This window comes from Betta splendens, chromosome 10 (genome assembly GCF_900634795.4).
Source record: "Betta splendens chromosome 10, fBetSpl5.4, whole genome shotgun sequence".
In the NCBI taxonomy this organism is placed as follows: domain Eukaryota; kingdom Metazoa; phylum Chordata; class Actinopteri; order Anabantiformes; family Osphronemidae; genus Betta; species Betta splendens.
In genome coordinates, this window is record NC_040890.2 from 7,754,265 (window position 1) to 7,769,152 (window position 14,888).

The 14,888-nt window shown below is 44.6% G+C and overlaps 2 protein-coding genes across 2 annotated transcripts; one reads left to right on the forward strand and one right to left on the reverse strand.

The window, feature by feature from the left end:
- The first annotated feature begins 7,445 nt into the window (after positions 1–7,445).
- On the forward strand, positions 7,446–8,778 carry insb (preproinsulin b). Its single transcript, XM_029165349.3, has 2 exons — positions 7,446–7,653; positions 8,314–8,778. Exons 1-2 carry the CDS (start codon positions 7,464–7,466, stop codon positions 8,463–8,465), a joined length of 342 nt encoding a protein of 113 aa, XP_029021182.1. The 5' UTR covers positions 7,446–7,463; the 3' UTR covers positions 8,466–8,778.
- A 14-nt stretch (positions 8,779–8,792) lies between these two features.
- On the reverse strand, positions 8,793–14,802 carry hmmr (hyaluronan-mediated motility receptor (RHAMM)). The gene is made up of 20 exons (XM_029164930.3): positions 14,646–14,802; positions 14,238–14,336; positions 14,066–14,154; positions 13,893–13,970; positions 13,581–13,769; positions 13,397–13,483; positions 13,166–13,277; positions 13,025–13,090; positions 12,816–12,889; positions 12,660–12,730; positions 12,223–12,590; positions 11,985–12,133; positions 11,655–11,890; positions 11,321–11,437; positions 11,040–11,219; positions 10,250–10,957; positions 10,104–10,176; positions 9,492–9,668; positions 9,218–9,380; positions 8,793–9,143 (listed from the first exon to the last, which is right to left on the reverse strand). The coding sequence occupies exons 1-20, from the start codon at positions 14,689–14,691 to the stop codon at positions 9,127–9,129; spliced, it is 3,099 nt and encodes a 1,032-aa protein (XP_029020763.1). The 5' UTR covers positions 14,692–14,802; the 3' UTR covers positions 8,793–9,126.
- Positions 14,803–14,888: the final 86 nt, after the last annotated feature.

A 14,888-nucleotide genomic window follows, 5' to 3' on the forward strand; every position in this document is an offset into this window, starting at 1 on the left:
TTTTAGGGCTTTATAGCATCTTCTTTACCCAACACACGCCATTAATCCACTTAATGGCCACCATGACCCCTTTCATCGCGTTTCATAAAATAAAAATATGAATAAAGCTCATTACGGTCTCTATTGTGGAGTCGGTGTGATAAATCTGGGCGCTTCTATTAGAAGGATTGCCTCTGTGACAAGTCAAGTTGGCTTCTTTAAATCACCGCCGCTGTTTGCTTTATTAAACTCCTCCTGCCCTGTTTGACTGCTTCAAGCTGGAATCCTTCACTTACAACCTGCTTCTCAGTCATATTTCAAAACCTCCTCATTTTCCAGCCTGCTGTTACAAACAGCCTTCCAGCAGTTGTGTCTCCTCCGCGTTAGATTTCCGTGCTTCAATGAAAACAAATCCTTCAATCTGCTTCTCGATTAACAGCGAACCTTATTACTATAAACGCTCTGGGTTCTGTTTTACTCGTCGGCTCCTTTTCTCAGCCACCGCAGGCGTCATCGTTTCATCTCATTCGAGATAAGGCTCTGATGAACGCACTGCTCGGCACCGCACAAAGTCAGCGGCAAGCTTGGGTTCACAGTGGATCATTTAGCAGCAAAGAGCTGGACATTTTTCTCACTTGTTGGTGGAGGCCGGGGCTAAAACAAGAGTAAATGTTAGATTTACTCTGGAGAGGGTTTCCAGAGAAACAAATAAAAACGAATGCGACTCGTCTCTGCACACACGGCTCGCAGACGTCCTTGCTATACCAATTTGTCAGAGTTGTGTTTACACCTTATTGTACTGCTGCAATTTCGGTGAGTCCAAACCTCATTACGGCTTCAGCATTCACGACGTGATGCACAGTGGTGCAAAAATAACTTTTCCCCATAGAAAAATCACCAGAGAGTAGCAGTTAAAACAGAGAAAAGGAGTCAGAGTCTAAGTCTAATACATTCAGTATAGCGACATTTGGAAAGTGTAGAATTATTTTATGTTATTCTGTTTAAGACGCTCACATAACGCTGACATTTAAAAACAAAATGAAGAAAGAATTAGATTTTATTACTACTTTTATTTCCACTTTGTTTCATACGTGACACACCAGTGCTGAACTCTTTGATGGATCTGAGGCCAATCGAGTATGAGACAAAGTTAAAACGGAAGCCCTTTTAACCTCATCCAAGGCAGACCTGCCAAACCCCATTAGCCATTGTATTGCATTATATTTGTAGATTGAATGAAAACCAAGATGCAGAATCTGCACGCGGAGCACTTCACATGCTGGAGCAGCCATCTACAGAGCCGGGGCGAAAGGCCAATGTGTGCACAGCGGAGATGCCGTGTGAATGAGAAGCTCAGCCTCTCGTACTATTGAATAATGGAGCAAGTCCTACCTGGAAAGAATTAAGCAACCTTAAGTGGGTTTGAACAAAAAAAAAAGTCCTCTGTATTCACCTTTCTCCACCCCACCCCCACCTCCACCTCCTCCTCTATTCTAGCTTCTCCTTTGTGGTGGCTCTGGGGGAAGTCCTTTGCTTTCAGTTCAAAGACTAAGCTCCTTTCTTCTCCTCTAACACTTGGCGAAATCGACTCCTATTATCATTAACAAGCCTTGTGATTGAGCATCACATACGGTTTGTCGTTTGGCCAATACAAACCAGTTTGCGCTCGGACGCGGCGGCGGCAGCAAACGGCATTACGCTTAACGAAAATCTTATCACTAGGTGCGCTACAAAGGCGCCTTCAGTAAATTCTCAATTTGAGGATCTAACACTGCCCTTGGATTGTTTAAGCGCAACTGGGACGGGCGGAGGAATTAATTTCAGATATTACCAAACAGCGGGGTACACAGCTCCCCAGGCGCCGCAGACAAAATCTTTCATCCATGTAAGGAGGAAAAAAAAAAATTGAATGGGGATTTGAGGAGAACACGTAGAATGCAATCGTTATCTGGTGAGCAGCAGTGAAATGTGGAGTTTCAATAAGAGCCTCTGTGGCTGGAGAGGACAACACACCTGAAGCATCTCCTTCATGCCAACGAGTCAACCAGGAGCGCACACACACACACACACACACAACATGAAAGCTCCTCATCAACATATCAAAGCGTTTCCACGTGTTCCCGGTGGAAGGCCGACGAGGTGACGCAGAGCCTCCCTCTGCAGCTACAGTACACGCCGCCTAAACTGGCTCCTGCAGATAGCAGGCAGCTACACATCAAGACAGGGCTCAGGTGTCAGGTATACACACGCGCAAACACACAGGAAGCCGGACAGGTTTGGCATTCTGCCCCACAACTCCCACCCCCACTCCCACCCACACCATAAGTTTTAAAGTGAGAGAGAAATAGAAGGATGACCAGGACTGGCTTAGCGACATCATCCCTAAGTCCCTCAGATAGTAATACCAGCGTAGCTAGTTCTCCAGAAAAGCCCTCGTGTAGCATTCGAGTTGTCAACATGCATCTAATCCACTAGTTTGGAGGCCGCTACGCGGAGTCAATATGTAATTTGATGCAGGTTGCCCAGGAACATTGGATTGATTGATTCTGACCTTTTCCCTGACAGTGCCTGCTGTACGCATTCTCCACAAAATAATGAAAGGACTTGAAATCCCCTCTATCTTTAGCTTTCGCCTCTTTTCTTCACTCAAATAAGGGCTTGTTGCTAATCCCACTCATATGTCTGGCTGTAGGTGTGCTTTCTCCACTTTATCTCTAAGAGCAGGGGGAGACGGGCTCAGGAGGGTGATACCAGCCACATCGATCTGTGCAAACATGTGCAGGGAGGAGAGAGAGAGAGAGAGAGAGAGAGAGAGACACACACACAGACGCAGCATATGGTTGTGTAGATCTTTGCTGTAATCCCCAAGATTAAACTCCATCGAGCCTATACCTCAACTACAGAGTGACTGGGTATAAAACTATAAAACAACTCCTGATATAAGAACAATCAAAACATATAAAACATGTGGTGTTCTATACTAAAATATAAAATTTTAATCCGCAGAAGATTAAAGGTTTTGATCTCCCGACCTTTATACTACTGCCTCCGTGGGTCTACTTTCATATGGTAACGATGGATGGTGAATTTGATTTTATTTTTGACAACCCTAATGAAGGATATTACAATCAGAGACACCAGACAAAGCGTGATGCCCTGCGAGGCTGACATTTGTGGCGTCGGGTGAAATTACTCACCGGCCGTTTCACAGCCATGAAATGCCAAACACTGTGGCATCTTTCAGGATGCGTTTGAATCGCTCTAGTGATGCCTTAACGTTTCATCTCCCCCCGCGATCGGCTCAACGAGGGCCGATCGATACGACATGTATAGAATGTTTATTAAGGTTAACAAGAGAGAATCATTGGCGATCAAACCCCATCGCTGTGATGCATCAGTAATAGGCTGATGAAGATGGGAGATAGAACACCCCCCCCCCTCCTCCCCCCTCAGGGTGAAGACACTGCCGGTGCTGGGTAAAGCCAGTGGATGGAAGATGGAATTTTGCTGCCGCATCGCCTGGATCAGCCCACTTGATAAGGTGGTGATGGGGCTCGAGGTGCAGGGGCCCGGAGATAATTGCCAAGAAATGGTGACATCTGAATGTCTGAGAGGGATTTTGGGGGGGAAAAAATAAAGTGATTGAGCAGGTGCAAATGGAAATCTGAAACTTCTGATAGGAGATGTGAGAGAGAAGATCTTCCTTCGACCATAGTTTCATTTCAGAATCTCACATTGTCCAACACCAATACTAATGACTGGGCGCAGCCGCAACCAAACTTCCTGTTTAGTTTATAAGCATGAGAAATAAGCAGCGAATAGGCTCAATATTCCAGTTGTAGAGATTAGCATGTTAGCATTTAGGCCTATTCCAACTCTGATTCGCGTCAACAGAAGACGGATGCCACCATAAAAACTTATCTCCAATGCTGTCAACGAGACAAAAAAAACTGCATCACGTCAACCTCGAGCGAATCGACACCTTCCTTCCCAGAGAGATGCGAGTGATGGAGCACATTTCAAACGGACGCCCTGCACTCATCGGCGGATTGAAGGGCCGTAATACCCAGTTGGGAGGGTCCACAATGCAAAGACAGACGCGACAGCCTCCTCCCTCCTGACGCCGCGTGAAAGAAATGCTCCTTTAAACCAGAGGGCGAGCTGCTCTCATATCAATCCATCAAAGTAGAGGACGCCCCCCCACCACCACCGCGCAAACAAGAAAAATGCCAGTTCTAAATGAAAGTCTCTCGTCCTTCACTAAAGCCAACTTGAAAAGACTGGTCACATGAGAGTTTGTATGAAAAAAAAAAACTCTCTTCTGGCCTGGAAATCAAACCGGTGATCATTCTGTCCTGCCTCACCCCTCCCTCCCCCCTCCCGGGGACTTGTCACATTTGTAGCATGTAGTCATTTCCTCGGCTGTCACGCCGTGCTCTTACCAAGCTCCGTTACCCAAACGCGGCCTGTCAACTTCTAATTCTAATCTGCTCAATCTCCTCCTCTCGCTCTCTGCGCATGAGTGGGCCACAAATCAAATGCCACTTTTAAGACGTGGCCTTTTGGAAACATACGATTGTTATAGCCATCATTATTGCGGGCGTGTGCATTTTTTTTTTTTTTTTTTTTTTTTTGCCGAGGATCCAGACAAAGGTGACGGAGGAAAAGTAGGTCACGACAGAGGTCAGTCCCGACTTCCTGCAGCTCTGATGGACTCTGTCACCGATCCGAAGGCGGGGCCGCGACACACGCGGAGGCCGGCGCCTGGAACAGGTGGACGCGTCCAGTCCTTCTCCTGAGTCAGCGCATGCACGGACGTGACACAACGTTTGCCTGCGACAAGGCTGCCGAAATCCCTGTAAAAGGTCAAACACAACTCGAGAAAAAGTTGTTGCCTCCTGAGACTTTTTCAGTTTTTTTACCCCCTTTTCAATCCTCAAAGATTTGCTCCATCCATGTACAGAGGAATCTTTGTATCAGTATCCAGCTCTCAGCGCCAACATATGGAAATCTGTCTCATTACTTCTGCCTTCTTACAGTTCAACCTCTCACCAAGAAAAAAGCACAACGATCCAAGCGCTTTCTGTTGTCTGCTGCGTCAGTCAACGATTTTTTTTTGATGTTCTAAGTCTCCTCGGTTTCTACCCTCAGAAAGTCTGGGATAATTATGGGAGTAAAAAGGCTCGACTCTCAGAGCAGATTAACAACATCTCACCAGTCTGAACTCCCCTCTTTCCTTTTATCTCCTCAAACGCAGGAGAAGAGAAGACGAGTTACGTAACTTCCCACCTCGGGGACCCGCTCGACTTTTCCACCCAAACTTCTGTCTGTCTCCGCACATCTAGGGTGTTTGCCGGCGCCGCGCTATTTGATGTGCGCGTTTGAAGCCGCCGCGTGACCGGGGCGAGGAGGATGTGCCTGTTGTTCACGGCTCCCGCCGCTTTGCTCCGTTCCCCTCCAGGAAGGCGTTTCAAAGCACGGCCCAGTCGGACCTTTCCTGGTTCTACATTTGACACCTTCTAAAAAAAAACCGCAGCGTCAAGGTGCTGGATGCCTTTCGTTTCCCCTTTTATCGTAGCTACAGAAGCTCGACTTTTATTATTAGAGCTATACAACATCCAGCCCTCGTTCCCTTGTCACTCAGGTGACCTGCAGAAAACGTACACACGTGAATCCTGTCGTGTCCATTCATTCATTCCCACGTTTAATTATATACTGTATATTAGACAATCGCCAACATGACAGACCCGCTAACCACATATTTATATGAAAAAAACTTTGGTAAAACTGACACACAACTGTCATGGTCATTACTTGCACACAGACTCTACCTCAAACACACCACTAGTGGTCACTAAAAACCTTTGGAGTCCACTAATCATCACTATGTGATTTGAATGCAACATATGGTGTTTGTCAGCCTGTGAACAGTGTCAGTCAGGCCACCGCACAGCAGGGGATGAATTGGGTATCATTTCGGGTGCCTGCCTTCTCAACTTTATTCCAGCTCTGCTTCTGGTTTGCACTCTGTTAAATGACTTAGTGCCACTCAAGAGCAGATCAGCGCGCTTACGGGTCAGGGTGTTAATGACAGGACCTTACCGTTTTCCGCCGAGGCTGGCAGGTGGAGGTGAGGCGTTATAAAGGGGAAAGGTGGCCAAGTAGAGATGTTCTCTGTACCTCTATAGTCCCGCGGGTCCTTGGAGCTTTTCATCTCTAACCACCAGCTGCTCCGCTGCGCTGCGCTGAGCTGAGGCCTCAAACACAGGTAAGCAGGTTTCTCTCTATTCTATTCCCACACGGATCCTTGCTTTAAACATTTATATGTATAACACCTAGGAAGAAAATAAAGAGTAGCACAGGCAGCGATCTATAATTCAACCGGCCTATTGTGCCAAGGAGCCTGGCACGCAGCCAAGAGAGATAGAGGAGTGGCAGGCCAGAAGGAGCGCACTGCCAATTTCCTAATGTCTGGCACAGGTGCATTGTTAAAGACACTGTTAAAATGATTCATTTTCTGTCCAATAATCTGCACTACACTCTACCATGTTCACAAAAGGCCTATATAGCTTCTAAACGACTGCTAAATATGTTTTTCACCTTGAAGCAGTTGAACTTCAAACCCGGGAGAGCATCCATCACCAACGGGATGTGACGCGTAACAATCCTGTAATTGCGGACGTGTCTTCGACTTGAGCACAGTAGCTGTTGGGCCGGACTGTTGGGTGGGGGCTGACCTTGAGGACACGCTGGCAGTATCCAGGATGATGATGATGATTTGGGGGACACAGGGAGTCCTAGCTTGTAACAGATGGCGTCAAGATAAAATGAAGCTCACACTGGGCATAAAAGCAAAGAAAAGTCATCTAAATAATCGAATAGGCGCCATGTAGCAGAAATATACATTTGCAGTAATGAGCTAAAAAGTCCAAAATGCATTCTTTCAGGAATTTTACGTCACCAACGTACTACCTCATCCAGATACATTTCTTACCATTATCAATGTTTGACTTTGTTGAGGCTCATGATCATTTGTAACATTTAGAGATTCTGAGTCCGACATCTTCCAGTGATTTTTTCCACAGACTTTGTTTTGCCACGGTTTCTCATCCTGGACTTTGATTTCAAATGAAAGGCTGAATTATTCAGTTTTCTGCTCACTTCAAAGCCCTTATTTTAAGTTGGGGGTTCTGCTCCATGCCTTCTGTGTTGTCTCTGGGCTAATATACTCCTTAGACCTGGAGCTGTCTACAGTCGTATACTTTCACACAAACACTGCAAAATATCTCGACTCTTTTAAAAGGCGGTCTTGTAACGCACACGTGTTCGGGTCAGATCAAACATGAACAGCTTTAGCTTTAGACTATCTGGCCTCGAGGTATTAAGTATTGATAGGTGGACTCACTTTGACTTTTTGTCTTTGAAATCTAACAAACATTTCATCAGATGTGTACCATTTTAGCACTCCAAGAGCTCACCTTCCTATGGCCAGGGTACCATGGGTGGTGTCTATGCTGCTGCTGCTCATCGTCAGCTCCCAGGAGGTGTCCATGACCCCTGTCCAGTACCTCTGTGGCTCCCACCTGGTGGACACCCTCTACTTCGTCTGTGGGGAACGGGGCTTCTTCTACAGCCCAAACCGACCCCACAAGCGCGACGTGGAGCAACTGCTCGGTAAGGCCTCGTTAGCCCCAGGAACGGCAGCGCCTTCTATTGTTTGAGACATGTGAAATAAGTTTTAATTGTACCCTTGATAGCGCCAGATCAGAAAGGAACAGTAGGATATTGCCCCAAAACGCCACGCGGGCGTTGTACCCCAGCAGCCTCTGCCTGCCGTGTTCAAAGTTCAAACTCTAATGAGAACGGCAATTTGGACGGTATGAAAAATGTTTAGCGGACCCGCTGGAAACGTTACTGAATTGAATGTAGGTATTTGTCAGAAGCATCATTAGTGTGCACAGCCTCTCGCAGTATCTTTTGAAGCGACTGATGTAGTCACACTATTTGGTTTCTTATTGTTTCCCAACATCTATGATGTGACAAATCTAACAGTCGCAAATCTTGTCCCCCAAATTGCTCATTACACTATTCCCAAAACTCCGTACTTAGATCGTCTGCCTCAAGCATCCTATTGATGTTGTAAAGTTAGCTTTAGATGCATGTTTACCAGCCCAGTCATTTCTCCTGTTGAAGTAGAAACTAACAAGACTAAACAGATCAGATTACCTAACCATTAAGTCTCCATTAAAGCGTGAGAATTAAATAGTCTAATAAGGCGTTTGAGTGAGAGCAGGATTTAACGCAGGACTGTTTAATCTTTCCCCACTTCAAAAGGGTTCCTGTCTAAAAGGGCCAGGCAGGAGCAGCAGCAGCAGCAGTGGGGGGCTTCATCTGGACACGAGGAGGCCAAGGTGAAGAGAGGCATCGTGGAGCAGTGCTGCCATAAGCCATGCAGCATTTACCACCTAGAAAGCTACTGCGACTGACTCACCACCCCACCACTAGAACCACTCATAGCCTGTTAAAAAGGTCTCGCAGTCCATTTCTGGGCCGACACAGGCTATGTCTTATCAACCGAAGGAAATAAAGTTTCACGACCCTCTACCCGAGCTCCGCTGTGCGTCCTTTGTAGCTAGTAAATGGCCTGCATGATACATGGGTTGCAGCGGTTTCCTCTGCCACGTTCTAACCTGTGGCTGCAGTCCTAGAGTGCTCTCTACTGGCCCAGCACAGACATGGCCCAGACAACCTGGAGTAATAGGCTTGGAAAACAGCGTTTTTATACTTGGCAACTCAATAAATTGTAGCAATGCTTTTGCTTAAGAAGTGTATTAAAATCTATCTTTATTTACAGAGGAGCTTTTAAATGTCATCACATATCAATAGTGCTACTTTTACAACTGCTACAAACAAAATAGATACACACTATGTTGAATTATACATTTTTGTGCCAATTCTTTGAATTGTAGGCACGTAAGACTTGAATTAAACAATGTCATCATTTTTAGACACTGCTCTTAAAAACACAAGTTTAAAAAAATTATGAAAGTCAAAAACAGTCTACCACCTGAATCTAGTTAATATTTGTATGAGGTTGAACAGTTAAGTCGGTCAATTAGTTGTCAGTTCTTGTCTGGTAGAGCTCCATTAGGCATAATGATTTCCTGACAAAATAAACAATGAATTAGAAATTAATCAGACATACTGAGAGATACAGCGAGGTCACTTTAATGCTTACCTTCTCTAAGAGGCTCTGCTGCTTCAGCCTGCCTGTTCTCCTTGTCATGCTGGAAAGCCTTGCTGGGATCAAACCTGCGGCAAGGCACACCGGGTAGTTTGGATTTGAGCTGTTCCAGATCACTCTTCTGTCTGCTCATCTGGGAGCGGAGCTTAGACACCTCCTGAATACACATGCCACCAGGAAAAACAAGGATGAATTGCAAGCACAGGCGACTGAGGCAAAACCGCGCTGTGTTTTTGGGAAGCGGATGCAAGTCGCTTTTGCATTTTACCTGTTTGAGGGAAATGTTCTCATCCTTCAGCTTCATCACATGTTTGATCTTCTGCTTCTGGTTCTGGTGGCCCAGCAGGCGAGCGTAAGCATCGGCCAGCTTGTTTAATTTCTCCTGGTTCGCGCCGTTCTCATTGAGCAGTGCGTTTTTCTCTGCTGCAAATGCATTGAGTTGTTCCTGTGGGCGCAACCCATGGAAATGAATCACATATAGTAGAGGTGCATGATTAATAAAATCACCAGTCTATGTGATTATGTTTCTACAAAAGGCTGCTATTTAATTAAAAATACACATTATTCTCACTTAATCCATTTATTCTCAGTATGTGTGACCTTGTTATCTATGCCCTCAATAAAAGAGTTCTGTCAATCCTGGTTAAGGCGGCGGAGCCAAGTCATACGCCCAGGACAGAGGGTAAAATTTAGTTAAGGTAAGTCATGAAAATTTGCAATATGACTCTTTCATCAAGTCGTGCAGTCGAACATAAAACTCAACTCCCACTAAAGAGGAAGGTGGGTCATTAATCTCCAATTTTGTCCATACAAACAGTGGTCAGCTTCCCACATTGACCCTAACCTTTAATGAAATACCTTTAGTGTGCATGTGACTGACCTGGAATGGTTTGACTTTAGCAAACAGCTCCTCGTATAGTTGCCTCCACTGTTCCGTCTCTGAACTTGAGAGGCTAAAAAGAAATGAGTGATCATCTGACCTTGATAAAATATGCAAAAACCAAAAACAAACCTAGTCTTGCTTACCTTTTGTCTTGGGCGTCAGCTATTTGTCTTTGCATCTCCTGCTGCTGCTCTTCCAGCTCCCACTGCAGTGTAACCTTCTCCTGAGTCAGTATTTCTACCTGCCTCTGTAAAGCCTGTTTGTCTTGTTGCTGTTTGTTCACCTGTTGCTGCAGGGACTGCATCGCCTCCTCCATTACGTCTATTTCAGTGTGAAGGTTCACACCTTGCTGAGTTGCCTCAGTCAATCGAGTCTTAAGCTCATTTCTTTCCTGCTCTGCCAGACCTAGCTGATTTTCAAGAGCGAGTCTGGACTCATCTGCGAGTTCTACTTGAGAAAGAAGACGCTTGTTTTCCTCATTAACTCTGTTGAGCTCTGCATTTAATCTGGGAACTTCTGACTCAACCTGCTGAAGGTCTTTCCTTTCAGTCTCCAAAGTTCCTCTTAACTCCTCAAGTTCTCTCTCTATTCCAACTCTCTTTCCTCGCTCTTGTTCAAGCTGTTCCATTATGCCTTCTTTTTCCAGTCTGACCTCCTCTAGCAGATTCTGGGCCTTTTCCTTCTCATCCTGCAGCTGAGCAATACTCTGACTCCTCTGTTCCTCTTCTTTCTCCTTTTTTTGCATCTCCATTTCCTGCTGTAACTGACTAATCAGGGCAGTATGGCTCATCTCCATGGCCTTTAGCTCCTCATCTTTGTGTGCAAGGCAAGTCTGCACCTCCAGCAATAACCTATCAAGTCAAAGTATAATAGAAAATCTTAGAAAGTGACAGTTGTTTTGCCAAAGATTAGAAGCAGTGAATTGGCACATACCTTGCATTTTCATCCCTGGCTTTTGCTTCAGCCAGCTGCCTCTCCTGATGCTCCTCTAACACACCCTGCATTCTTTTGATCTCCTCCTCCTTCTGATGAATCACTTTGTCTGTCTCGTCCTTCATCTGCTGGGTCACTCTCCTCACCTCCTCTTCTGCTGCCTTCACAGCATCTCTGGAGCTGAAAAGTGTGCGTGAAGTTTACACATCTGCCAGAATTTCACACAAGCGTGAATCACAAATATTCCATCATTTTTTGAATACAGATACTTTAGACCTAACCTTTCCAGCTCTGTGACAATGCTTTCCAATTTGCTCAGTGAACTCATGTTTGCTTCTTTAAGTTCTTTCATGGCTGCCAGATTTTCTTCTTGAAGAGCTGCCACATCATTATCCTTACTTAAAAAGGAAGAATGCACAGATAGGATGTTTTAAAAACATTCCTTTGCTATTTCTGTTTACAAATGTCATGATTGATGTTTTAAACTTCATCTAACATATTTAAAAAGGAACAGATTATACAAGGTCAAATGACATGCTCTGCATTGTGTAAGTTTATAAAAATCATTGTAATCAGATTGCTGGACTTCCAAGTCAACACTTCCGCCTCCTGTACCTTTTCAGTTGTGCCCTCATGTCTCTCAGCTGCTTCTCCAGCTCATCGCGTTCCTCCTGCAGCTTTTGGATGGCTTCGTGACTCTTTTCCAACACCTCCTGTCTTTTCTCATCCTGGTCCTCCAACATAGCAAGTTCTCCCATGATCTCCTCCATCTCCTCTGTCAATTGTTTCAGCTTTTCCTCTGACTCTTCCCTTTCTTGCTTTACCAGCACGGACAAGGAATCAACAAGCGCCTGTAGAAAATAAGTAAAAATGTGAAAATAAGTGTTGCAGTACTGAATCGAAAAAACACTGTGCTATTTCAGACAAAAACAAAGTGTGTGTAACCTTTTCTTTGGTCAGTTCTTCAGTAAGCACAGCATGTTCCTGCTGCAGCTGAATCTGTTTCTTTCTCTCATCTCTTTTAGCCTCCTTAAGCAAAGTGAGCTCTGTCTTCAACTCTTGTACTCTCCTCAGCCCCTCTTCCTGAGTCTTACCTAAAAGACAAAAATAAACAACACATTTACCATGTATCTTTTATCGCTTTTTTGTTGTCATCAAAGCAGTCAGCTCTTATTTATCATACATCTCTCTTCCTCAGAGAAAAGACATCGTTGTTCAAGGTGTGCCACTCTCTCATCCAATTCCTTCTCGGTCCGTCTGAGCACCTCCCTTAGTCTGGCCAGCTCTGCCTCCTGCTGACGCACTGTTGCTTGAAAGTCATGAACGTGTTGGTTGGCCACATTCATTTTCTTCTCCAAATCTATATAGGCTTCTTGTGAAGATTTAAGTTCCTGCTTTTGGTTCTCCAATCTTGTCTCCGTCTCCAGTAACACATCCTTTGATGCCTGCAGCTCTTGTTGGAGGTTCAGTGCTTCCTCCTCTTTTTGCCTCAGCCTTGCCTCAGTGGATTTTAGGTCCGTGACACAGTGCTCCAGTTCAGCTTCTAGTAATCTGAGAGGAAGTAAATAAAATAAAAATAAAATCTAACTTAGTTTGAGGATGCAGCAAGGGTTTTCTTACTTTACTGTGTCCAGCTGAGAACCCGAAATCATATTCTTCTGTGTCATCTCTTCAAGTTTCAGGCGAAGATCCTATAAATAAATAAACATATTTCATAATGGAAAAAGAGGCAAATGTCCACTTTTGTAAAGATCTGAACTTGTAAATAGTTTATACCTGGATCTCATCATTGGCTGTGTCTAGGTATCCTTGCACCACTCTGACCTCCTGGTTTAGCTCTTGTATCACAGCTGGAAGTAACACAAATTGGTAGGTGACTGTATATTCAGCCAACAAGTGTTACCACCGATTTCTCTTTGTAGATGAAGGCTAACAGTTACGAAACAGAAATACAAAGGAAAGTGGTTGTTATAGAAAGAACTCACCATGTAACCTAGCATTTTCATTCTGAAACTCCTCATTTTGGGTTTTCGTCACCTGATGAAGGTCCTCTAAAAAAAGGTCAAATATTTAATTATACCAGGTGATTAATTCATAAGAGAAAACTACATGATCATAACTCTTACCCAAGTCTTTACTCCTCTCTTCTAGAGCAGAGACAGTTGCCCTGGAAGCTAGAAGGTCAGCTTCTATTGCCTTCATTTGACCTTCACTGGTAATTTGCAGAACACTTAACTCCTAGGCACACAAGAACAATCTAAATGCAGTTAAAAATCTATGAATCTATGATATTTCCAAATGAACACAACTCGGTTAAACTAATTAATAGAGAGCAAAAAGGTGTGTACAAGTGATACCTTATGTTTAACATCCAAATTATTTCGCGCCTCCAACAACTCCATTGTTAATGAATTGAGTCTTTTTTTTGTAGCATCAGCAGAGACCTAAACAAAAGAAAAAGACAGATGAAAAACAAATCAAAAGGTTTGATGCACACAAAACAAGAAGAATTAAGACAGAACGTTGAAAATACAAGCACACCTTGTTTTTAAGAAGCTCATTGATTTTCTTGAGCTCAGCCCGCTGCCTTTCAAGAGTGGTAACATTGGCAGCAAGGCCGGTCTTCTCCCTGACTGCAACCAGGAGCTTGGCCTCAACTTTCTTCAGCTCCTCCTCTAGTGTAAGCAAGCGACGGTCCTGCTCCCCTCGCTGCTGGACCAGGGACCGGATCTGAAAAGAGACAGAATTGTTCACACCTGTTGGTTGAACACCTTATTGAAAAATCTAAGCCACACGAAGCAATGATCAAAGATACTGACATTTATAACATATTGTAATAAATAACAAAGGCACCTCTTTTTCCAAGAGCTTCTGCTGCTTCTTGTCCAAAGTCATATCATTCTTCTCTTTCTTCACACTTAACCCTTCAACCTAAGTTTTGCAAGGACACAAGCAGATAAATTACCTCACAGCAGCAGGTAACGCTGTGGAGCGTTACAAACTTCTGAGGCAAAAAGAAAACTTACTAGACCATCAACCGACAAAGTCCTACGCACAGGGGACACAAGGAGGCTTCTGGAGGGCGATGGTGGGGGCAGAAGTGTCTGCCCCGCGCCTGAAGAAGCAGACCATTACAATGAGCAGAGTGTGGTGTTTTAGAAATCGTAGTGTCATATTCTCCCGACAGAATTTACCCACCTGCCTTCACAGGTCTGAATCGATCGCTTTTATCGAAGGACGCAACTCCCCTCAGTTCTCCAGGTTTAATCTCGTAAGACCCTGGTGCAGGGGCGCAACCTTAGGACAAAACCACAAGTCAGTGCACACCGTTCACCAGCAAACGAACCCGACTGCTGCTTCATAGAGTTATTTTAATTGTTTATTTGTCTTGCTCTGTTCTATTATTTAGAATTAAGCTAACGGGGTACCTCATTAACAAAGTCTAGGTGACGTTTGGTTAGCAAACTGACCGCTAATGAAGCCTAGCTTGTTAACGTCTGACAGCTAACGAGCTACGAGTTAAATGAATGAAGCTAAAGGTGAAAATGCTAACAAGCCACGAGCATGTTTAACTACAGGAGTGCAACGCGCACTTCATACACTTACCTGCGTATTCGTTGAATCTTTTTAAAGGGGCTCTTGAAAACGACATTATTAAGTCAAAGTAATTCACGGACTTCCAACTTTGATAACGCGGCAGCGCAGCTCCTGTTGACACAACAACAAGCGCTCGGCCGCTAAAATTTCAAAATAACGTCATACGTAACTTTACGTACGTCCAGCCAATAGGCATACACCCTCGAGTGACGTCACTTGACCGCCCCTTCCTTCTCGTATTTTCACTCGGTT